The 24030-nt window shown below is 44.7% G+C and overlaps 1 protein-coding gene across 9 annotated transcripts in view; it reads left to right on the top strand.

The window, feature by feature from the left end:
• Nucleotides 1-1627: 1627 nt before the first annotated feature.
• LOC143510783 (rho GTPase-activating protein 44-like) overlaps nt 1628-24030 on the top strand; it is a 54662-nt gene continuing 32259 nt past the window's right edge. For 7 of the 9 annotated variants that reach the window (XR_013130082.1, XM_077000503.1, XM_077000498.1 and 4 more), the window contains exons 1-5: nt 13280-13376; nt 18155-18194; nt 18428-18547; nt 22068-22144; nt 22215-22326. Coding sequence is in view for 8 of the 9 variants with exons in the window: in XM_077000503.1 (XP_076856618.1) it covers nt 13309-13376; nt 18155-18194; nt 18428-18547; nt 22068-22144; nt 22215-22326 (417 nt within the window). In the remaining variant the exon portion in view is untranslated. Of the gene's footprint in view, nt 1996-3733; nt 4020-13279; nt 13377-18154; nt 18195-18427; nt 18548-22067; nt 22145-22214; nt 22327-24030 lie in introns of those variants that run through there. The other 2 variants (XM_077000499.1, XM_077000504.1) reach the window with 2 other exon arrangements.

Here is a 24030-nt window from a genome sequence, read left to right as displayed (position 1 = left end):
CAGGCCTTTCTCTGTAAACTAGTGATATGATATTTGATGCAGAGACATGAAAGCTCACATCACTATTACAAACGACACTGATTCAACACAGTGAAATCAAAAAATAGAGTTAGGGTTATATCAAATATTAAAGCTGGGTTTACATCAAAGTTAGGGTTAGGCTAAGTAATTAGTAACATCAAATATAGGTTTAGGGTTAGTAATATCAAACATATAATGTTAGAGTTTGGGGTATATCAAAGTTAGAGTAAGGGGTATATCAAACCCAGAACCGGTTCAGACATTTCTGGGGCTCTAAGCAAATTTTTATAAGGGCCCTCCTACCTGAACTGTGACAATTTTTTGAAAGTTGCACCTGAATCTGCACTAGTGTTGATTGGGTTACTGGGTGAGTGTTTAGTTTCACTTTTAGTTTTGCTTAATCTACTGTAGTGCCTGTGGGTTGACCCTGGGGGGCGGGTCGGGGGGGGGGGGGGGGGGGGGGATGTTGTGCCTGCCAGTGGGTGGCCTCTGGGCGGGGTCTGGGGGGGGGGGGGGGGTGGCGTAACGTAAGTTGTTGGTTCTCCGCCAGTTGAGTATGATGAGGCTCAGGGATTCCGTGTCATACTGTAAAATTAATGGCCCGATTAACGTAAATTAAAAACCAGGACATTTCCACAGTTTTAAAAAATATCCCGGGACGCCCGGGACAGGACGTGAAATACGGACATGTCCCGGGAAATACGGACGTTTGGTCACCCTATATATATATTTAAAAAATGAGATAAAAATGTAAGTCGCTCTGGATAAGGGCGTCTGCCAAATGCCATAAATGTAAATGAGACCAGGGGGTCTTCCTTTATTTGCAGGTCCCTGCGCATCGTGCGTTGTGAATATATAGGGCACTCTTGCTCGGATCAAACTTATTATAGTTAAGGTTATGGTCATATCAAACATCAAAGTTAGGGTTATATTACAGTTAGGGTTATGTCAAATTTATATCAAAGTTAGGCTTATATCGAACTTCAAACATCGCTGCAAAAACTGTTCCATTGCTGTTTTTTTTATGAAATGTGAAAATGGTGGAGTGCTTAATTGCAATGCAGCGCATTGTGCATGAAACTCCCAGTAGCCTATATTAGAAGCTTCTGGAACACTCAGACTAGCCTGTCTAATCACGCCACGTTCAACATTTCTTAAATCAACTTTTCTGTAAGTTTAAACTTCAGCAGGTTGTCTTGATCATGTCCACGTGTTATATGACACGAGTTTCTGCTATGTGATTGGCAGAGTTGGACATTCCAAGTTCAGAAAGTAATAGTCCTCGCCAAGATTTTGCACAGGCTTCCAGGATTGTGATGATTCCACTAATTTTTACCTGACTTGCACTAATTAGAAAATACAGCAAGCTTGAGTAAAATCCTGGGAAGGAGTTTTGCTTTCTGAAACTGGAATGTCCACCTCTGGTGATTGGCTGATGAGTAGGCCTAATAAAGTGCGTTACATTATAATATGGTATGTGAGTGTACGTCGACATCAATGTGCGTCTTCGTTGTTTCAGGAACGGGGGGGTCGCATAGGAATCTCATGTGAAATTTCTTACTAGCAGTGCCACGTTAGCAATGGTGATAAACACAAGCTCTAATGGAGAGACGTTGTCTTGGTGTGCTCGTTGAACTACATTTCCCACAATGCACCGCTGAACGACGTCAGGTTTTACGTGAGCTGTCATTCGGAGCGGCGAGACTGGTCCAGCATCACTGAACAGGGACTACAACACCTGCGAAAACGTCTGCGTTGAAATTATGTATTTTGCTTTTCTTCACTGTCAAACATTCTTCCGGGCCGAAGGGAATTTGTTTACTATGGACCTTATAGGGGAAAATATTTAGCTGTTCTGACTTTTCCCAATGAGAAATGTCGACTCGCTTTTGCTGTTGGGATTAACACCAAAGATTGCATGATGAAGAAACAGTTCAATCGAATGCGACAGCTGGCTAACCAGACCGTGGGCAGGTAACGGCAGCCTACATCCATGTGTAGTAACTGATGTTCACGCTCTGGCAATATGAAAGATAACATTTTGTTCGGCGTGGATAGCTTCTTTGGTTAAAAAATGAACCGATACGAATCTGTTGTCAAGAAGCGGTCAGGGCTGTAACTGATTGTCGGGTTGTTTATTTTACTTATTCACTTGAGATTAGAAGCAGAGGACAAGATACCATCGAGGTTGGCCTACGATATGGAGATGTGGACTCCACGAACCCTTAGTCGGATAGTTACTGTGTCACTGATTGCACTTAGTGCTGTCTCTGAAAGAATGAAACCGAAGTGTAACCTTTCACGCCCATGTTATACATTATGCGTCTGACTCTCAGTAGCTTTTGTTTGCTTTGCGACTGCTGGCTTCTCTTTGATAAACATGAAGCAAAAGTTTGGTTTTAAAACAACGCTTGCGTTTAATTAAATATTGATCAATGCTTCTAGCATAAATACATTTTCGTAAGTTATTAAACATGTGATTTATGTCTATACACACCCTTTTTGTTTTTTTCCAACGCTTGTCAACCCTCTTTATAGTAGTTCGACTCTACTGTTTATCCGCTAAATCATTCAGTCGCACCAATAAATGCATTATGCTACTATGATAATATAACTTGGGGAAAGGATGCTCCTTGTGTCAGTTGGGGAAGGGTCATGACCCTGCTGCAGAGAGAATCACTGTTCTAATACATCATCACTGCTGCTTGTGTGTGTGTGTGTGTGTGTGTGTGTGTGTGTGAGAGAGAGAGAGAGAGAGAAACAGACATGGTGGTTGAACAGCAGTAACCTTTTGCCTTGTTTAAATATTTAATTGATGCCACCAACCCTGCCCATGCGATATGCACACATGCAGTGAGAAAAGAAGTTGAGTCTATTCCTAAAGCACATTTAGTGTAGAACCCTGACACTTGACTTTTAGCTTGTTTTCAAACATGGCAAACAATTACTTTTATTGAAATTTTAACTGTTTGTAAATTGTGTAGATTTAGTTGCTTAATCTAAATCTCAGCTGGAGGTGAGATTGGAATAATAAGTGGAATGAGCATATTGAAATGCTTCTAACATTCATTTTACAAGGAAATATCATTCTGTTGCTTATGTAGTGGTTTTTGGTGTATCATTTAACCCTCTGGGGGTTTGAGGTTGGGGGTTAGTCATGCTGGATGGTGCAAGATGGTGACTGAAGATCAGTATGTTTGGTAAAGCTACCTTAACCCAAGATCAGTATATTGGATAACCCTAATCCTAACCCATGATCTGTATGTTTTGTAACCCCAACCCAATATCAGTATATTAGCTACCCCTAACCCTATCCCAAGATCAGTATAAAGGGGAACCTTAACCCTAACACAAGATCAATTTACTCATCAGCCTTTAAACTAAGATGCAAAGTGCTCTTATGGACATATCATCCACACGGAGCCATATATTACTTTTGAGTCATTAGGAATCACTCAGGCAGTTTGAGCTTTAAAGAGGAGTTTAAAATCAGTGAGTCATCTTGAGATGCAAAATGCATTTTTCACAAGCCCTCAATTGTCTATAGTTATGTGCTAAAACAATTGGGCAAGTGTATTTTCAAGTTGTTGTGTTCTATTTATAAAGCTGCAAATCAGGTATTGCGTTTGGGTGTGGGTGGGTGTGTGTAAAACTGGCTATTGCTCACTGTTGCAGATTAATACAGTAATGAGTTTTAGCTGGAATCCTTACAAGCAGGATTAGATGTATTGCATGCTGAGTCATGGCCTCCTACTGAGTGTATTGAACATAGGATATTACTGGTGGCTCAGATCCAGCCGGCTGAGCAAGGGAAATCCCTGCTGCTCTAATCTCCTGGCAATAAAATGGAAGATGCTGGAAGATGGTGACACTCTGGCTGTCATTTCTACTTGGATACGTTTCTAGTTTTCTAGGCTGCACACCACCAGCACTGTGCTACACACTGAGTCTGAAATAAGAAGGATCAGAGGCTATGGATGGTAGACCTTCTGCATATTGTGAGTTATATATAAAATTGCATTTGTTTGCTGTTCAGTGGTAGGCTGCAATCTTGTAACTTCTGTGCCTGTAGTGTCTTCAATCTGTCACTTGGTTTTATGCAGCTATAACCACTTAGGAGCTAAAATATAGGCTAGATAACCAAAATATTGTACTGAATGGAAATTTGGAGGTAGTGTTAATTTTATGAATCATGTATTCATAATGTATTATAACTGTTCAGAAATCTACAATTGCAATAATTTCTCAGGTGTGGTTGTCATTTAGGCCTAGGCTGAACTGAATCAAACTGTGAATTGAATTGTGACACACATTTTTGCCAAGGCTATGTGGGCACACTAATTGGGTCTTTTCAAACTGCCCTGTGAATGCTATACACATCTGAATGCTATGCACATGCGTACAAACAACAAGCCACATGAATTCCTGACCACTATCATGAGCTATCATAAGTGACAGGAGTTGCTGTGGAAACAGCAGAAACTTCCAGTAGATTTTTCTGGTCAATGTTTGTTTTGCCAGTACTGGATAGAGAATACCAGGGGAGATTTTCACTTTGATTTTCACTTTACCTGAAGAAATGATTAATCTTTCTTCCTTCCATTCCTGTCTTGTAGTTGTTTTGGGGGTGAGGGTGTTGGGGAGATCCCTCTGCTCTCTTATGTTAACACAGTGTGAACCTGATGGTTCTGACTATACTCACGGCAGCTGATCTCATGCTTGTGACAAAGAGATGACCCCTCAGTCTAGGGTTAGGGTTATGGTTAGGGTTAGCCTGAGCACAGAGATCACCCCTCAATCTAGGGTTAGGGTTAGCGTTAAGGTTACAGTTAGGGTTAGCCTGAGAACAGAGATGACCCCTCCAGACATTCTCCAGACACACTCTGCTATAGGGGAGGGTGGAGAGAATGAGGGAATATAAGGACATACAGTTGTGATCAAATTTATTCAACCCCCAATGCTGCGAAGGGTTTTATGGAATTCAGTGCACATTTGTAATTGTGTTCATAATGAAATCTTACAAGGACTTGTTAAAGAACTAAATGCAACTAAGATAGCATCAATTTTTTTTGTCATAAAGTATTAAATGGCCTTTTTGTGATTTCTTCATTGACACAATTATTCAACCCCTTTACGACTACCACTCCTAAGAACAGAGGTTCATTCCAGTGTTTTCCATCAGGTATTGAAAACATCTGTGGATGTCAACGAGCAGCAATCAAGCATGATAAGCACCAATTAGGCAGATTTAAAAGGACTGTGATACTCAGCTCCTTCTAGACATCTACTGGTGTGTTTCCAAGCATGGTGAAGGCAAGAGAATGGTCCCAGAAGACAAGAGAAGAGGTTATTGCTCTTCACAAGAATGGCAATGGATATAAAAAGATTGCGAAGTTGTTAAATATTCCAAGAGACACTATCGGAAGTATCATTCGCAAGTTCAAGTTAAAGGGCACAGTGGAAACGTTACCTGGTCGTGGCAGAAAGAAGATCCTGACCGCGACTGCTGTGCGCTACCTGAAGCGTAATGTGGAGAAAAATCCCCGCGTGACTGCTAAGGAACTGGAAAAAGACCTGTCAGATGTGGGCACTGAAGTTTCAGCTCAGACAATAAGGCGCGCACTGCATAACGAAGACCTCCATGCCAGAACGCCCAGACGCACCCCCTTGCTGACTCCAAAGAACAAGAAAAGTCGACTGCAGTATGCCAAAAGTCATGTGGACAAGCCACAAAGGTTTTGGGACAGTGTACTGTGGTCAGATGAAACTAAATTAGAACTGTTTGGGACAATGGACCAGCGCTATGTTTGGAGAAGGAAGAACCAGGCTTATGAACAAAAGAACACCTTGCCTACTGTGAAGCATGGCGGGGGGTCAATTATGCTTTGGGGCTGTTTTGCTTCTAATGGTACAGGAAAGCTTCAACGTGTGCAGGGTACCATGAATTCCCTTCAGTACCAGGGGTTCTTGGAGGAAAATGTGATGGAGTCAGTCACAAACCTGCGGCTTGGGAGACGTTGGACCTTCCAACAGGACAATGATCCGAAGCACACATCCAAGTCCACTAGAGCATGGTTGAACATGAAAGGCTGGAACATTCTAGAGTGGCCATCGCAATCACCAGACTTAAATCCAATTGAGAACCTCTGGTGGGACCTAAAGAAGGCAGTTGCAGTGCGCAAGCCTAAGAATGTGACTGAACTGGAGGCTTTTGCCCATGAAGAATGGGCTAAGATACCCATAGGTCGCTGCAAGACACTTGTGTCAAGCTATGCTTCACGCTTGAAAGCTGTCATAACTGGAAAAGGATGTTGTACTAAGTACTAAAAAATAATATCACTAGGGGGTTGAATAAAACTGATAATGATGTGAGCACAGTAAAGACATTTGTGGTTATTCCATCATAAATATTATGTTATGTTTGTCTAATTTATAAGTGCCTCTTTGATATAATTGTAAATAAGATGACTGAAATGATCAAAATCAATGTCAAACTGGCCAAAACACTTTATTTCAGTGGGGGTTGAATAAATTTGATCACAACTGTACAGACTCACCCAACACTAGGGCAGTCCAGTCTCTGAATTCTGTTTACAGAGATCATCTGGGAAACCTGAGAAGGAGCATTCCTCACAATCACCTGTAATGGTGATCAGGTAAATATACAGTACTTTACAACAGAATCTGTTTGGGAAAACAGTAGGCCTATAATGCTCTGAACTCATGCTGTGGAGCCTCTTACTTCAAAGTACGAATCTAGATGGGAGGACATGATGAAAAAGACACAGCAAAAACAAGAGCAAACTGGACAATGACAGAACGAATGAGCAGGACATGACCCATAAGGACAAGAGGACAAGACTAGTGACAACCCTGAAGAAACTGAATGAACCAAGAGGGACACAAGACAAAATACTTCACAGGCTCACAGGAAGATGAAGATGAGCCAGACTGATCTCGTGAACACTCTGGTAGGAGCGGAGACCCAAGCTGTGATACAGATGCAGGAGACATTGGAACAAGCACTTGCAGCCAAAGATTGAAGATATTTGATGGACTGTCATTCTAGGATAGGGAAATAGGGCGGGTTTGCGACTGCAGAAATCAATGTCAAGCAGGCTGGCTTGGCCTATGTTGAAAAGTCTGGGTTGTGTTGGGTGTTAAGGTTGTCTGGGTTGGTGTTCGAAGACCTCATTGCAGACCTGGCAGAAGAGCTGTTTTTGTAGGAGATGGAAATGGTGGAAATGGTGGAGGCGGTGTCCTTGCATGGTGCTCTCTAGGATGGATACTGGAGATAGGGAGGCATCTGTCATGCTTGAGATGAAGGGCGGAATGGCACGCTCCATGCCGGTGGCCAGGAGAATCCTGTGCTTTGAAGAATCCTTGGAACTGGGATCAGGCTCTGGGATCAGACTCAGGCTGAAAATCTTGTGGCATCGGTGACCATTCTGGCTGAGCGGAGCAGGAACATGCTGTCACATCTGGTCCCGCCCCACCTGTCTGTCTTGCTTTTGTGCCTCTGTATTGGTTTCTATGGTTTTCTTTCAGGTTGTCATGCCTTCTCTTCGTTCTCCCCGCCCCTTGTTATTCAGTTCAGCTGTCTTTTGTTCATTGGTATGATTGGTTTGTTTTATATAAACAGACAAATTCTAATGGGGTAAACATGAGGTAAACGCGGCACTCCTCTACACTGAATGGATGTTCTTGGCTTTGTGCAGTCTGTTTTTCTTTGTATATGAACTATTATTATCACCCCCTCAAGAGAACATCCTGCACTCAGGAGAACACGGAGACTTTCTGATATTTGCTGTTCATATTTATATGCACATTCTGAGGGTGTGGGTGGCCAATGGGGTTGAAGTATTTCCCTACAGCTGCTGATGTATATAACCTTAAACCTAACCTAATCATAACCCCTAACCATAACCCTGATCCCTAATCCCTAACCCTAACCTTCACCCTTCTCCAACAGTTAAAGAGGAAATTGGGTAGCAATGCACTGTTGCCATGGGAACCATAATGCTAAAGAGGTGAAACCATGGCACAAAGGCAGCAGTAACATATACTGCATTTGGTATGGTATGGTAAATGGTATGACCATGACACAAAGGCAGCAGTAACATATACTGCATATGGTATTGTGTGGTATATGGTATGACCATGACATGAAGGCAGCAGTAACTTACAGTATGACCATGACACAAAGGCAGCCAGCAGTAATATATACAGCATGACCATGACACAAAGGCAGCAGTAACATATACTGCATATGGTATTGTGTGGTATATGGTATGACCATGACACACAGGCAGCAGTAACATATACTGCATATGGTATGGTATGGTAAATGGTATGACCATGACACAAAGGCAGCAGTAATATATACAGCATGACCATGACACAAAGGCAGCAGTAACATATACTGCATATGGTATGGTGTGGTATATGGTATGACCATGACACGAAGGCAGCATTTACATTTACATTTACGGCATTTAACGAACGCTCTTATCCAGAGTGACTTACAAAGTGCTTTGCTTCTGATCACAGAATACATCCTAGGTAATAGGTAGTAGGCAGCAATAACTTACAGTATGACCATGACACAAAGGCAGCAGTAACAGCACAAAGGCATATACTGCATATGGTATGGTATATGGTATACAGTATGACCATGACACGAAGGCAGCAGTAATATATATGGCATGACCGTGACACAAAAGCAGCAGTAATATATACGGTATGACCATGACACAAAGGCAGTAGTAACATATACTGCATATGGTATGCTATGGTAAATGGTATGACCATGACACAAAGGCAGCAGTAACATGTACGCTATGACCATGACATGAAGGCAGCAGTAATATATATACGGCATGACCATGACACAAAGGCAGCAGTAATATATATGGTTTGGCTTCTGGTGATGCTCATTGAGTTTTTGTGCTTTACTCATTGCATTTATAATTACATTTACAATGGTATTTAAAAGAATTGTGGCAGTTAAGCAGTCTGACTGACCAACACATGAATACTAGTACATTTACAGAAGGATGTCTGAGGGTGAGAGCCAGATTAGAGAAGGAAAATATGGGGTTAGGAAACAGATCATGTTACTTGTTAGTTTTTGTTTGGCTGGTTGTGAAATCTTCAGGACAAGAGTAATATATATTTGGAAGATGAAAGAAAGAGGACACAGACTGAGTAAACCATCGTAACAGTGTTTCAATGGCAAAAGATGTACCTCATCAATAAATATCAGATGTACTGTAGGAGAGGACATTGGGAAAGGATACTTCTGAGTGTTAGAATCTGATGCTGTTGGAAATAAGCTAGGATCAGAACTTAAACAAAATGTTGAGGCTGGACTTTATGTACAGAGAAGCTCAGCTAGGACTGGAATGTGAGGATGGGAATGAAGTTATCATTGCAGAAATTTGACTACATGCATGATGGACAATACCGTGGTCTGTTTATTATGCAATTGTATTATTTACACTAGGGGGCACACTTGACCTATGAGGCTGTGACAGTTACACATTTGGTATAATAACACATTATAAACCAACAATATAAACAAACTTTCCTTTATTTCTCATTGTATTTTATCTTAAATGCAGGGGAATGAAGAATCTTGTTTTATTTTTGCATTATTTATGCTTCAGAAATATAAAGGAATGCTTTCAGCAATATATGGTAAAGCTACATTTTGTTTTAAGTACATTTTGTAACAATTTGTGTACAATTTGTACAAATTGTTTCAAATATCATGAGAAAATCAAATTGTGAATCCAGTATTGTGAATTGAGCAGAGTGCGTTGTTCTATCCCTAGAGTGTTAGAACCCAAGTAGCTGGTGGTTGGTTGATGTTGTGTGGTTAGTCTGGGTATTAGCAGACACATCAACACAAAGGGCATTACAGGAAACTTTGAAGGGCTGGAGCACATATGTTGGGCATATAAAGCTGAGTGCAGTTTTATTAACAGATGGAAAATAGTTTGGGTCTGCAATTGAAACATTCAGTGGCCCCAAAGGCCCATTTCTCCACAATCCTGGCATGAAAACAACCTTTGGGGTCAGTTATGAGGATTTCAGTTTTAACTTTGAGTTTCTACAGTGATCTGTGCTACAGGATGTAATTGAGGCAATAGGCAAAGATGTGGCAGAACTGGTACTGATATGGATCTTTGTGTCAAAAACAGCAGTGAAAACCATCATGCCCTGGAGTAAACGCCAGCAGCAGGAACATGAATGCCTGTGGGTCTGTGTCCTTGAACCGTGTTCTTCCCTGTCCCATACAGCCTACATTTTCTGTTTTACTTTAATGTCTTTCATTATGCAGAGTGATTGTTACACATTGATCCATAGAACCCATTGTTCTAACCCCATAGAACACAATATGCTGGGTATGTATGTTTACCCCCCCATAGAGCACACTGTGCTGAGTATGTATGTTATGTTTATTAGGTGTTATTATTTATGTAGAACCTTTGAGTTCAAAGGCTTTAATATTTGAACTGTTAACAAAGTTCACATTGTTAACAAGATAAATAACTTTAGCATACTACAAAATCAAGTTAAATGTAGGCCTAAGTGAAGTGAATAATCAGTAAGCCGCACATAAACCAGGCTAAACTGTGACGCGCGGGCAGGACGAAGGATGAGACACGGAATTCCTTCTGGCAGCAGACGTCACTTTTATTACATTTAACATATAGCGCGTGAAGCGCACGGAAAAACAAGAAACGTATACGTAAACGTGTAGACTCAGACAACGACGAGCACAGGACACTGCGCGAATGCACATTAAATAGACAAACCACATAAACCCCATGTGATGACGAGATGAGCCACAGGTGAGACAGGTTATCACAGGACGAAACCGCACCCACGGAGATCCACTGACGTAGACGAGCAGACGCGGACGACGTAAACACACGCCCAAAAGGGAGGGGCCGGGGTCCTCAACATGACAGACTCCCCCACCAAGGGCACTACCCGTCCCGGGGTGCTAACAGGACCATGTGCCCCGAACCCACGTCGATGGGCGGATCCGACGCGCTCAGTCATGCGTCTGGGAGGACACCGCCCTCGGTAGAGAGTCCGCCACGAACAGCCTAGAACACCCTCCCTGGGAAGACCGGGGAAAAGACGTTGGACACACTCAACGGGACGTTCACAAACACACAAACCGATACATTAACACATAGAGGCATGAAAGGGAAAAAGGGATTAGGCACACATATGGGAAGACACACAAACACCGGAACAGACACACACGACATAGGCGCCAAGCTACGCGCCAGGAGGAGGGCGATCAGGGGAGAGAGACTGGGAGCTGCTGGGAGCTGCTGGTGCTGCGGTGGGCGGTCCTCCTCCTGCCCTCGCTGCAAACCCTCCACTGGGTGCAGCGCGGCTGGCGGATGCGTCGGGTGCAGCGCGGCTGAAGGACACTCCAGGTGGGTCGCATGGGAGTCCCATCGGTCTCCATCTGTTCCTCCTCACCGCCCAGGCTCCATTTCATGGACTCTGCCGGGCTCTCACCCCGGGAGTAGTCCATGGTGCTGGCCACTGACGGTCTGGAGGACGCGCCCTTCACGGTCCCCGCAGAGAGCTCTGAGGGGGAAGGACTCTCCTCTTCTTCCTCCGTGTAGGAGCCGTCCTCCTCCTGTGTGTGAGACTCCTCTTCCTCTTCCTCCTCCCCACTGTAGTCTACGGTGGGAGCCGAGCACACAGACGGAGGGTAGTCCTCATCATCCTCCTCCTCCCCACCGTAGTCCACGGTGGGAGCGGAACACACGGACAAAGGGTAGTTCTCATCATCCTCCTCCTCCTCCTCACCGTAGCGTACAGTGGGAGAGGGGCACACGGGCGGGGGGAGGTAATCCTCTTCCTCCGAGTCCTCCTCCCTAAACTCGCTCTCTGGGGTTGACGCGGTGGCGCCTATCACGCAGGAGCCCACCCTCAGAGGCGAGAGGGCGCGGGAAGGAGGGGGGTGTCGCTCCCTCCTCCATACCTTCACCACGCCCTCGCGGAGCATTTCCGCCAGCTCGGGGTTGTCGCGCTCACACGCCCGAGCCGTAGCCAGCTGAAAAGCACACGCCGGGTCTCCATCTCCTCGAAAGTCGCCGTGGTTTCATGGCGCGGGGGGGAGGAAGAGGCACGGTGATGCCGCTTGCTAGGGCGTTTGCCCTTCTTCGGCCGGGTGGTGTAGCCTGGCATAGTGTCTCGGGTTGGCTCGTCGTTCTGGGATGCGCGGGCAGGACGAGGATGAGACACGGAATTCCTTCTGGCAGCAGACGTCACTTTTATTACATTTAACATATAGCGTGTGAAGCGCACGGAAAAACATGAAACGTACACGTAAACGTGTAGACTCAGACAACGACGAGCACAGGACACTGCGCGAACGCACATTAAGTAGACAAACCACATAAACCCCATGTGATGACGAGATGAGCCACAGGTGAGACGGATTATCACAGGACGAAACCGCACCCACGGAGATCCACTGACGTAGACGAGCAGACGCAGACGACGTAAACACATGCCCAAAAGGGAGGGGCCGGGGTCCTCAACATGACATAAACGAGTAATCAGGGTTTATAAACACCACTACTGCATTCTGAATATTCCCTGAATATTCTCTTCCACTGAGTTGCATGAGATCATTGTTTGTTGGTCTGTATCAGATGAGTGAAATAAAATGGGTTATAACGCTTCAGTGGTTGAGTTATAACGCTTCAGTGGATGGGTTATAACGCTTCAGTGGATGGGTTATAACGCGTCAGTGGATGGGTTATAACGCTTCAGTGGATGGGTTATAACGCTTCAGTGGATGGGTTATAACGCTTCAGTGGATGGGTTATAATGCTTCAGGACTTCTGTGAGGTGTGTGGAGCTCTGCTAGGACTTAAAATTAAAAGGAAAGTTGTAGAAAGTTGTAATGTGTGTTGTTTTAAATGCCCAAGGCTGAGTGTGATCGCACCCGAGTGTGATCGCACCCAAGTGTGATCGTACCCAAGTATGATCGCACCCCGAGTGTGATAACACCTGTCTGTAATCGCACCTGTCTGTCAGGTCTCATTCCTCAGATGTTTTCCCTTTAACTCCTCCCCATTTCTCATTCTCTTACTTCCTCTCTGGATGGCCGTGTGTGTGTGTGTGTGTGTGTGTGTGTGTGTATGTATGTGTGTGGGGGTGGGGGTGCATGCATGTGAGGGCGGGTCTGTGTGAGTGAGCATGTGGGTGTGTGTGTGTGTGTGTCATCCTCCTCAATTCGTCATGGCTTTGTGGGGGAAAAAGCTGCGTCTTTCTAGGTCAGGACGCAGAAACTCAAACAAACCATCACAGTAAGTCTCTTTTCATTACTTGTCTTTGAAGAGTGCTCACTGTTTGCCATTTAACCATTTCATTTTCACTTTTGTAGTTATAGGGTACATTCAAAAATTTGTATTTTGTCTAATGTTAGCTAGCATTATAGCTGGCTTTGTTTGCTTGATAAAGATGGATGTTTTAGCATAGCAAAATACCCACTTCCACCAGAAATGTGTAGTAATTTTAAGATAGTGCCCTACTAAACCAAAAATACTTTCAAGCCCATTCAATAAAGTGTCAATTGAATATCTACAGTGTGTCATGTTACAGGCTTCTGTGAGGTGCCTGCTCTCTAAGGTCTCTCCCTGCCAACAAGAAACTGAGTAGATGATACTGAGTAATAAGTATATTAACCTGAGTAATAAGTACATGCTTTAATAACCTTTAGATAAGACTATTACGCTTCATGTAATCCAAAGCACAGCATCCTTACCAGAAGTCAGAGCATATCACCCCAGTCTAAAGTCGGCAAAGGCTGCCCGTTACGTTTCACTTTGTTCTGCTTTTGATGTTTTAAGCATCTTGAAGCAGCATGTGTGTGTGTGTGTGTGTGTGTGTGTGTGTGTGTGTGTGTGTGTGTGTGTGTGTGTGTGTGTATCAGAAAAGTCGCAAGATACAAGTCCAAATCAAGTCATGATTTTTTAGGTTAGTCTAAGTCAAGTCACGACTTTTTATGCTAGAGTCAAAGTCAAGTCACGAGTCTTTACCAAGCTTAGTGTAACGCGGGGGTGCGGGCGGAATGATGAGGCACAAACTCCAGCGCGCACACTCAAGCGCAACTTTATTGAGTGTCTTAAACTCAGAACACATACACACAAGCACGGACGTAATGACACTCAGACAAAGATGAGCACAGGACACTGCGCGAACGCACGTTAAATAGACGATCAACACATACCCTCGTGATCTCGAGACAAGGCACAGGTGTGACCACGAACACGCTCACAAACAACCCACTCCCACGGAAGTACATACATGGACAACAACACGCAGACAACGTAGCGGCACGCCCACAGGGAAGGGTCCGGAGCTGTCACCGTAACAGAACCCCCCACCAGGGGCTCACTACTCCCGGAGCGTCCCGCGCAGCTGGAAAGCCCCGAACCTACACCGACGGGCAGGTCCGGAACCGCCGGGACCACGAGCCTCAGAGAGCCGTCTTCCCGCCACAAACAGCCCTAGAACACCCTCCCTGGGAAGACAGGGGAGAAAACATTAAACAATGGCACAGCGACAAACGCACACGGGAACGTTGAACACAAAGGGCACAAGAGGGAACATCGGGTTTGGTAGAAACACGGGGACAGACACAAACACGGGTACTGACAGACACGGGGACACGTTTATCATGGCCAGGAGAGCGGCCAAGGGAGAAAACACCCCCTGGTTTGCAGGCGCGGCAGTGGGCGGTACTCCCTCCGCCTTCCGCGCGGATCCCCCGCCAGCGGCGGACGCCCCAGCAGCCCTCTCGGTGGGCGCCTTCCGTCGCCGGGGAAGCTGTTGGAGGACGCGGCGCAGGGTACGCCTGCCGCCTTTCCGTCTCCTCCCGTCGAACTCCCCCTAGGGGACCCCCGCCTCTTCTGGGCGGTCGCTCTGCCGGCCGTGTCCCGTGTGTGGGTTCCTCCACCTCCATCTCCCGCTCAGAGCCACCCGAACTCCAACGCATCGGCTGCTCCGGCGTGTCAGCCCGGGCGCAGTCCATCGGCTGCTCCGGCGTGTCAGCCCGGGAGCAGTCCATCGGGATGCCCTCGGGGTAGGGAAGAGGCACGCCTTCTTCTGCACGCCTCTTCTCCCTCACGGTCTCTCCGGAGCAGTCCTTCGGAGTTGGGGTCTTCCTCTCCGCGTGTGACACGCCCTCGGAGCACTCCGATGCAGGAGGGCTGACGTCACCCACCCCTTCACCGTAGTACAGGGTGGGGATAGAACACTCTGACGCAGGAGGGCTGATGTCACCCACCCCTTCACCATAGTACAGGGTGGGGATAGAACACTCTGACGCAGGATGGCTGACGTCACCCACCCCTTCACCGTAGTACAATGTGGGGATGGAACACTCAGATGCGGGAGGGCTTGCGTCGTCTTCCCCCTCCCCGTAATATACAGTGGGGGCGGAGTACACCGATGGCGGAGGACTCACGTCCTCCCCGTAACACTCCGTAGGAGCAGAGGCTACTGACGGGGAGTAGCTGGCTCCACCGTCCGTCTCCTCCTCTTCCGAGTCCCCACTCCCGAACTCTTCCACGGGAGTGACCATCCCCGCATACACCACCAACGGGTCCTCTGGGGGGCATAGAGACGACGTCATAGGAAACCCCTGTCTATCAGCTGCCAGGGGAGAGGAGTCCCTCGTCGGGGAGCCGAATCCCGTCCGCCAAGCTCGCTGGGCAGCCTGGCGGTAGTGCTCCGCCTTTGACTCCTCTGTTGCTTCCCGTGCATAACGCAGGAGGGCTGCGCATACCGGGTCCCTCTCGAGCTCCTCCTCTGTCGCGGGAGCATTGCGGCGTCGCACAGGGGGAGAGGGGTGGGGGTGGCGGCTCGCCCTCTTCCCCTTCTTGGCACGGGACGAACGTCCTGGCTTCATCCTTGTTTCGGCTCGTCTTTCTGTAACGCGGGGGTGCGGGCGGAATGACAAGGCACAAACTCCAGCGTGCACACTCAAGCGCAACTTTATTGAGTGTCTTAAACTCAGAACACATACACACAAGCACGGACGTAATGACACTCAGACAAAGACGAGCACAGGACACTGCGCGAACGCACGTTAAATAGACGATCAACATATACCCTCGTGATCTCGAGACAAGGCACAGGTGTGACCACGAACACGCTCACAAACAACCCACACCCACGGAAGTACATACATGGACAACGACACGCAGACAACGTAGCGGCACGCCCACAGGGAAGGGTCCGGAGCTGTCACCGTAACACTTAGGGACTTAGGAGATGGAAGATGACTATTTTATTTATTACCTTGGTAGCTCCTATTGTCCATCGTCCACCATTATCCCCCAAATTTTAGTGAGTCTTATTGCCAATACTGTAAAAATGTAAGCTCCCATCTTAGAATGACACTGAAACTTTTTGACCAAAAATCACATCTAAAAACTATTTACATATCACTATTCATATTTGGCGTGCTCAAAACTGTATAGAACACAATGGTTATACTTAATTATACTCAATTCTTAATATGTCGGAAGTTGTTTTGATGTTTGTTTATAAGTGGCTACTACGCTAATTGGGGCTACTATGCTAGCTGTAATGATGGCTAAGTGTCTAACGTAAACTAACCAAATCTATCTGGGTGTATTTTAGCTGTCATAACAGTTAATATACAGTATAAGTGTCTAAGTTTCACTCGAGTGCCCATCTCTCTGTTGGTGGTTTTAAAGAGGACCTGGGATGCACCTCTGATTGTCCCTTTAGTGTCTTATATAGCACTTATATAGCTATTTGTGCATATTAAACAATCTACAAAGTTACAAAGCCGCTAGTACACGCTAAGAGGGAGCAACACTCTCCCATAGGGGTCATTTTTCTCAACTGCCTGAAATGTCTTTTATGAATTCTGGGTGTTTTTTAAATGATGTAGTCTTGTACCACGATCCTCCCTACCGACAAACTTGGCACACATTGTAATTTACAGGTTGTGATTGTAATTAACAGAGGCTGGGAAGAGTTTGTTTAGTTTTTAGCCATGTTGAGGAGATGCTTTGGTTCAGAGTTATGAGGGGCAAACTGTTTTGCAGGCTCTGCCACATATGCTTAGGCCACAAAGACATCACATCAGTGGTTGAAATTCATTTTTACCACTGTTTCCTTGAAACTTCCAAGAATTTAATGTGTGACCAGAACTTCAATGAGGGCATTGCTGGATTTTAACAGAGTACTTGCACTTTGCTGGATTTTAACAGAGTATATGACCTTTGCTGGATTTTAACAGAGTACTTGCACTTTGCTGGATTTTAACAGAGTATATGACCTTTGCTGGATTTTAATAGAGTACATGTGCTTTGCTGGATGTTAACAGAGTACATGCGCTTTGCTGGATGTTAACAGAGTACATGCGCTTTGCTGGATGTTAACAGAGTACATGTGCTTTGCTGGATGTTAACAGAGTACATGTGCTTTGCTGGATGTTAAGAGTACATGAGCTTTGCTGGATGTTAACAGAGTACATGAGCTTTGCTGGATGTTAACAGAGTACATGAGCTTTGCTGGATGTTAACAGAGTACATGAGCTTTGCTGGATGTTAACAGAGCACATGAGCTTTGCTGGATGTTAACAGAGTACATGAGCTTTGCTGGATTTTAACAGAGTACATGAGCTTTGCTGGATTTTAACAGAGTACATGAGCTTTGCTGGAGTACATGAGTTGGCCAATCACTCCTCATGAGATGGAACTTAAGACACACAATCTCCAACATTTAGACAGGTTTTCTTTAAATCCACATTAAAACTTGTGTAAGCTCGTCTTTGCATAGTTTATTTATCTCAATTGGTTGCATAGTTTACTATTTGCCATTTAATTGAATCTCTGTACTATTGATTTTAGATTTAATTGTTTGTGCTTTATCAGCATCTTAACCATCTCTGTGTAAAACAGAAAATGAAAAATGCTAGGATCTGTAAACTCTATGAAAAGTTCTCTATAAATAAAGTGTATTATTCATCACTTAGTGTCATTGTTATGCTAATTCATGGTGTGTGTGTGTGGCTCTGATCCCTGTCCTGCCTTTACCTTCTCAGGGCCGAAAAAACCGAGGTGTTAAGTGATGATTTACTTCAGGTAAGAATGTGTGCGTGTGTGTGCATATTTGCATGTGTGTCCATGAGTGTCCATGAGTGTGTGTGTTTGTGTGTGTGTGTTTGTATGTGCACAAATGTTTCCTTGCATATCTGTGGTTTGGTAAACATGACCTATTCAGCAGCAGTGACCGTGAAACAAAGATGATAATTTCCTGAGTTATTTCAGTGTGTGTGTGTGTTTGGGGTGTGGCTCATTGTATATATATATTGCAGGTCGAGAAGCGTTTGGAACTGGTTAAACAGGTGTCACACAGCACACATAAGAAGCTGACAGCATGTCTCCAGGGACAACAAGGAGTCGATGTGGACAAGAGATCTTTGCGATCTCCTTCGGTATGGCTCTTCTGCGTGAATCTTCTGTGTGACTCCTCTGTGTGGCCTACTGAGTGTCCATGTGTGTGCTGAATTACACTATATTGCCAAAAGTATTCGCTCACCCATCCAAATGAATCAGGTGTTCCAATCACTTCCATGGCCAAAGGTGTATCCTAAGCATGCATGCTGTTTTACAAATAATTGTGAAAGAATGGGTCGCTCTCAGGAGCTCAGTGAATTCCAGCGTGGAACTTTGATAGGATGCCAACTACCAGCTGTATTATAAGAAAATGGAAGTGTTTGGAAAAAACATCACCTCAGACACGAAGTGGTAGGCCATGTAAACTGACGGAGCGGGGTTAGCAGATGCTGAAGCACATAGTGCGAAGAGGTTGCCAACTTTCTGCAGAGGCAATCACTACAGACATCCAAACTTCATGTGGCCTTCAGATTAGCTCAAGAACAGTGCACAGAGAGCTTCATGGTTTGGGTTCCATGGACGAGCAGCTGCATCCAAGCCATACATCACCAAGTGCAATGCAAAGAGTTGCATGCAGTGATGTAAGGCTAGAAACATACTTGCTGTTTGCCCATGCGTTCGCGTAGACAACTGGCTGCGTTGTGAATGTTACTGAGAACATACTAGCCTATGTGCAACGTGTGAAACTGGAGGCTTCCACTAGAGGGCAGAACGTAGAAAGGGCTTTGGTATTTTAACGATGCAAACATGGCAACACTCGAGGAGATTAGCCTTTGGGTAATTTTACGGTCACGACAGAAAAAACGACAGCGATCCCTTCGTAGGTGGTACGTAATGCCGTTAAATCAAAGACGTTGTGAGAATGGCGAGTTTGTGTCGTTGGATATCGTTGTGTCCATTTTGATGCTGGTTAGCGGCTACACTGCCCCTAGCGGTTTTGTGTGTATTGCACCTCGCGTACGCGTCGCGTTAACTTTTGGAGGACGTGCAAGACCTACGCACCAAACCAACACAGGATACGCGAAGCAGCCATGAACACGTAGTTAACAGCAAGTATATCTCTAGCTTAAATCACGCCACCACTGGAGTAACGAATCACGCTTCTCCATCTGGCAATCTGATGGACGAGTCTGGGTTTGGAGGTTGCCAGGAGAATGGTACTTGCTTGACTGAATTGTGCCAAGTGTAAAGTTTGGTGAAGGGGGGGATTATGGTGTGGGGTTGTTTTTCAGGAGCTGGGCTTGAGCTGGTTATTTTCATGAGTTCCAATGAAAATAACTCATTTTGGACAATTCCATGCTCCCAACTTTGTGGGAACAGTTTAGAGCTGGCCCCTTCCTCTTCCAACATGACTGTGCACCAGTGCACAAAGCAAGTCCATAAAGACATGGATGGCAGAGTCTGGTGTGGATGAACTTTGTAAGTCACTCTGGATAAGAGCGTCTGCTAAATGCCATAAATGTAAATATAAATGTAAACTTGAGTGGCCTGCACAGAGTCCTGACCTCAACCTGATAGAACACCTTTGGGATGAATTGGAGCGGAGACTGAGAGCCAGGCCTTCTTGTCCATCATCAGTATGTGACCTCACAAATGTGCTTCTGGAAGAATGGTCAAAAATCCCGATAAACTCCTAAACCTTGTGGACAGCATTCCCAGAAGAGTTGAAGCTGTTCTAGCTGTAAAGGGTGGACCAGTGTCATACAGTCCCTGACATAAGTTCTGTCGCTTATCCATGTTGTGGAAACAAAAGCTTATAACCTGACTTTAAATTCATGGATTGGTTTTAGAAATGACTCATATGAAAGCTGAAACTCTCCCAAATGAGATTTAATTTACGAAAATAAATTTGCTTTACTGCAGAAATATTGATCATCTAATGAACACAGAAAGGTCAGATTTTGGCAAGAAAAAAGTTTTGTCGCCTTGTCATATAATGCACCCAATCCTAGTTTACAGCCTCACCTGTGCTCACTAATTGATTGGGTAATTAGTGGGTGTGTATAAAAAGAGCTCCAGCACGCCAGACCTTCACTTGCACTGCAACTTGACCTCTGACAACATGCCAAAAATCCATCCTGCGACCAAAGCCTTGATTATCAAGACGCTGAGGACCAAAACCACTGCAGAGGTGGCTGGCACCTTTAATGTGTCTCAGCGTCAAGTACAAAGAATTAAAAAAAGATTTGAAGAGACTGAAGATGTTTTTGACAAGCCCAGGTCTGGCAGACCCCACAAGACAACTGCTCGGGAGGAATGTTTGTTGGTTAGAAAATCCAAAGCCAGTCCCTCTTCCACTGCAGCAGAGCTCCACCAAGCCTGGTCACCTCAAGTCCCTGTGTCAACTAGAACAGTTTGTAGGATTCTGTCTCAAAATGGCCTCCATGGTCGAATCAGTGCCCAGAAGCCAGCACTAAACAAAAGGCAGGTAAAAAACCGTGTGGCATTTGCCAAGGCCCACAGCCTGATAACGGATGGACGCTGGAAAAGTGGCAGAAGGTGGATTTCTCAGATGAATCTACTACTGGAGCCCGTATGGATCCAAGATTCACCCAGAAAACAGTCAAGTTTGGTGGTGGAAAGATTATGGTCTGGGGTTACATTCAGTATGGGGGTGTGCGAAACATTTGCAAGGTGGAAGGCAATATCAATAGCCCAAAATATCAAGAAGTATTAGCTACATCTTACATTCCCAATCATAAAAGGGGTCAGATTTTGCAGCAGGATGGTGCTCCATCTCATACATCCATCTCTACATCAAAGTTCCTCAAGGCGAAGATGATCAAGGTGCTCCAGGACTGGCCAGCCCAGTCACCAGACATGAACATCATTGAGCATGTTTGGGGTAGGATGAAAGAGGAAGCTTGGAAGACAAAACCAAAGAATTTTCATGAACTCTGGGAGGCATGTAAGACTGCATTCTTTGCTATTCCTGATGACTTCATCAATAAACTGTATTAATCATTGTCGAAATTGTATTAATCATTGGATGCGGTCCTTCAAGCTCGTGGAAGTCACACAAAATATTAAATATGGCTCTAATAGCACCACAATGTCATTCACCAGTGTTATGAAGCATATATTTGTATATGAAGTGAATTATTTGTTTGATTTTCACCTTACTTTATGTGGGCGACTAAACCTTTGTCTTGCCAAAATCTGACCTTTCTGTGTTCATTAAATGATCAATATTTCTGCAGTAAAGCAAATTTATTTTCGTAAATTAAATCTCATTTGGGAGGGTTTCAACTTTCATATGAGTCATTTCTAAAACCAATCAATGAATTTAAAGTCAGGTTAAGAGCTTTTGTTTCCACAATATGGAAAAGCGACAGAACTTATGTCAGGAACTGTATTCAACCCTAGGAATGGGGTGTCACTTATGTGAGTCAAGGAAGGTGAGCAAATACTTTTGGCAATATAGTGTATCTTTGGTAAATGTATGCAAGTGTGCTGAATTATCCTTGGTAAATGTTCATGTTTGAGTTATCAAAACCACTACATATGTAGATAATTCATTCTGTGATTTCATATTGGTGTGTTTGTTTCCCTTTGTAGAAGAAACTGCCACTAACAACACTAGCACAGTCCCTTACAGAAGGAGCAGCTGTTCTGGGGGAGGACTCCCTGTTGGGGTAAAACACACTCTCATCTGCTCACACACTGTTAAAGATGTCTCCACTATTATAATAAACACACTTGCAGGAAGATGCTGAAACTGTGTGGGGAGGCGCAGGACAGCCTCGCCCAGGAGCTGCTGCTGTTCGAGCTCCAGCTGGAGAAGGATGTTCTAGAGCCACTCTACGTACTTTCTGAGGTGTGTCTGTGTGTTTATTTAGAAAACAATAAGCATAAATAAGAGAATAGGCAGGAGAAAAGATGCTTAAATGATGGAATTAAGAATAAGAATAAGTGCAGTGTATCTGTATTTAAGCACATTTCATATACATTACCCACAAAAAGTTGTGGATATTTGGCTTTTGGGTGAAATTTATGGAAAACATAAAATAGTAATTCTATTTTGAAACACAGACCACTCTGTGGTCTGATATGACAGTGCCTCTCACCTCCCTAAACGTGCCTGGTGTTGTGTGGCATTCATCATCCAGTTCCGCAGGGCACTGTTCACAATGAAGCGGTCAACAGTGATGTGATCAAAGGACGTCCACTTCTATGCCTTTCTGTGACTCTTCCAATCTCTCTGTATCTCTGTTGCAACCTGCTGGTGACACTCTTTGACACTCTAAACTCAGTGGCCACTTCTGTCTAAGAACATCTTGTTTGAGCATATTTTAGGTTCAGAAGATTTTCACTCAAAAGCCAAATATAGAATCAAACGTGTGTGTGTGTGTGTGTGTGTGTGTGTGTGTGTGTGTAGTGTGTGTATAGACAGATAAAGATATACATATATATACATACACATACATAATTATATTCAGTATGAGAGGTCAAGGGTTTGAATCCTGACCATGCCGTCTCCAGTGTGGTCCCATAAGCAGGCAAGGATGTTTCGAAACCCGAAATCTAGACTAACACCGAAAAAACTAGAAGCTCAATGTTCCAACATTTGCAAGTGGCAACTGCTGTCACAAAGAGGTTGAAAAATACAACATGAATGGCACAGCAAAGGGAAGCCAGGATGGCAGGTCAGAGGGGGGGATGTGATCCCCACCCCTACACCACAACATTGGAAACCAAGACCCAATAAACTCGGACACCAGAGCCGAACACCAGAGATGCTGACCTGGGATTCAAGATCATGGCTCAGATGGCTACCAGTCATGGCAAACTACCAAGACCCTAACACTAACCCTAACACTACACTAACACTAACACTAACCATAGTGAAAAACCAAAAGAGCTCCTGGAAGAAGTGAATGCAGCATTAAAGATGATCTGTACTGTCACCAGATATAGAGTCATGGCCAAAAGTTTTGAGAATGATACAAATATAAATTTTTACAAAGTCTACTGCTTCAGTTTTTATAATGGCAATTTGCATATACTCCAGAATGTTATAAAGAGTGATCAGCTTAACAGCAATTAATTGCAAAGTCAATATTTGCCTAGAAAATGAACTTTATCCCCCAAAACACATTTCAACTTCATTGCAGCCCTGCCTTAAAAGGACCAGCTAACATCGTTTCAGTGATTGCTCCATTAACACAGGTGTGGGTGTTGATGAGGACAGGGCTGGAGATCAATCTGTCATGTTTAAGTAAGAAGTAAGACACCACTGGACACTTTAAAAGGAGGCTGGTTCTTGGCATCATTGTTTCTCTTCTGTTAACCATGGTTATCTCTAAAGAAACACGTGCAGTCATCATTGCACTGCACAAAAATGGCCTAACAGGGAAGAGTATTGCAGCTAGAAAGATCGCACCTCAGTCAACAATCTATGGCATCATCAAGAACTTCAAGGAGAGAGGTTCCATTGTTGCTAAAAAAGCTCCAGGCCGCCCAAGAAAGACCAGCAAGCGCCAGGACCGTCTCTTAAAAGTGTTTCAGCTGTGGGACTACC

The sequence above is a fragment of the Brachyhypopomus gauderio genome, chromosome 3 (assembly GCF_052324685.1).
Source record: "Brachyhypopomus gauderio isolate BG-103 chromosome 3, BGAUD_0.2, whole genome shotgun sequence".
In the NCBI taxonomy this organism is placed as follows: domain Eukaryota; kingdom Metazoa; phylum Chordata; class Actinopteri; order Gymnotiformes; family Hypopomidae; genus Brachyhypopomus; species Brachyhypopomus gauderio.
This window is presented reverse-complemented; position numbering and strand designations above follow the sequence as displayed.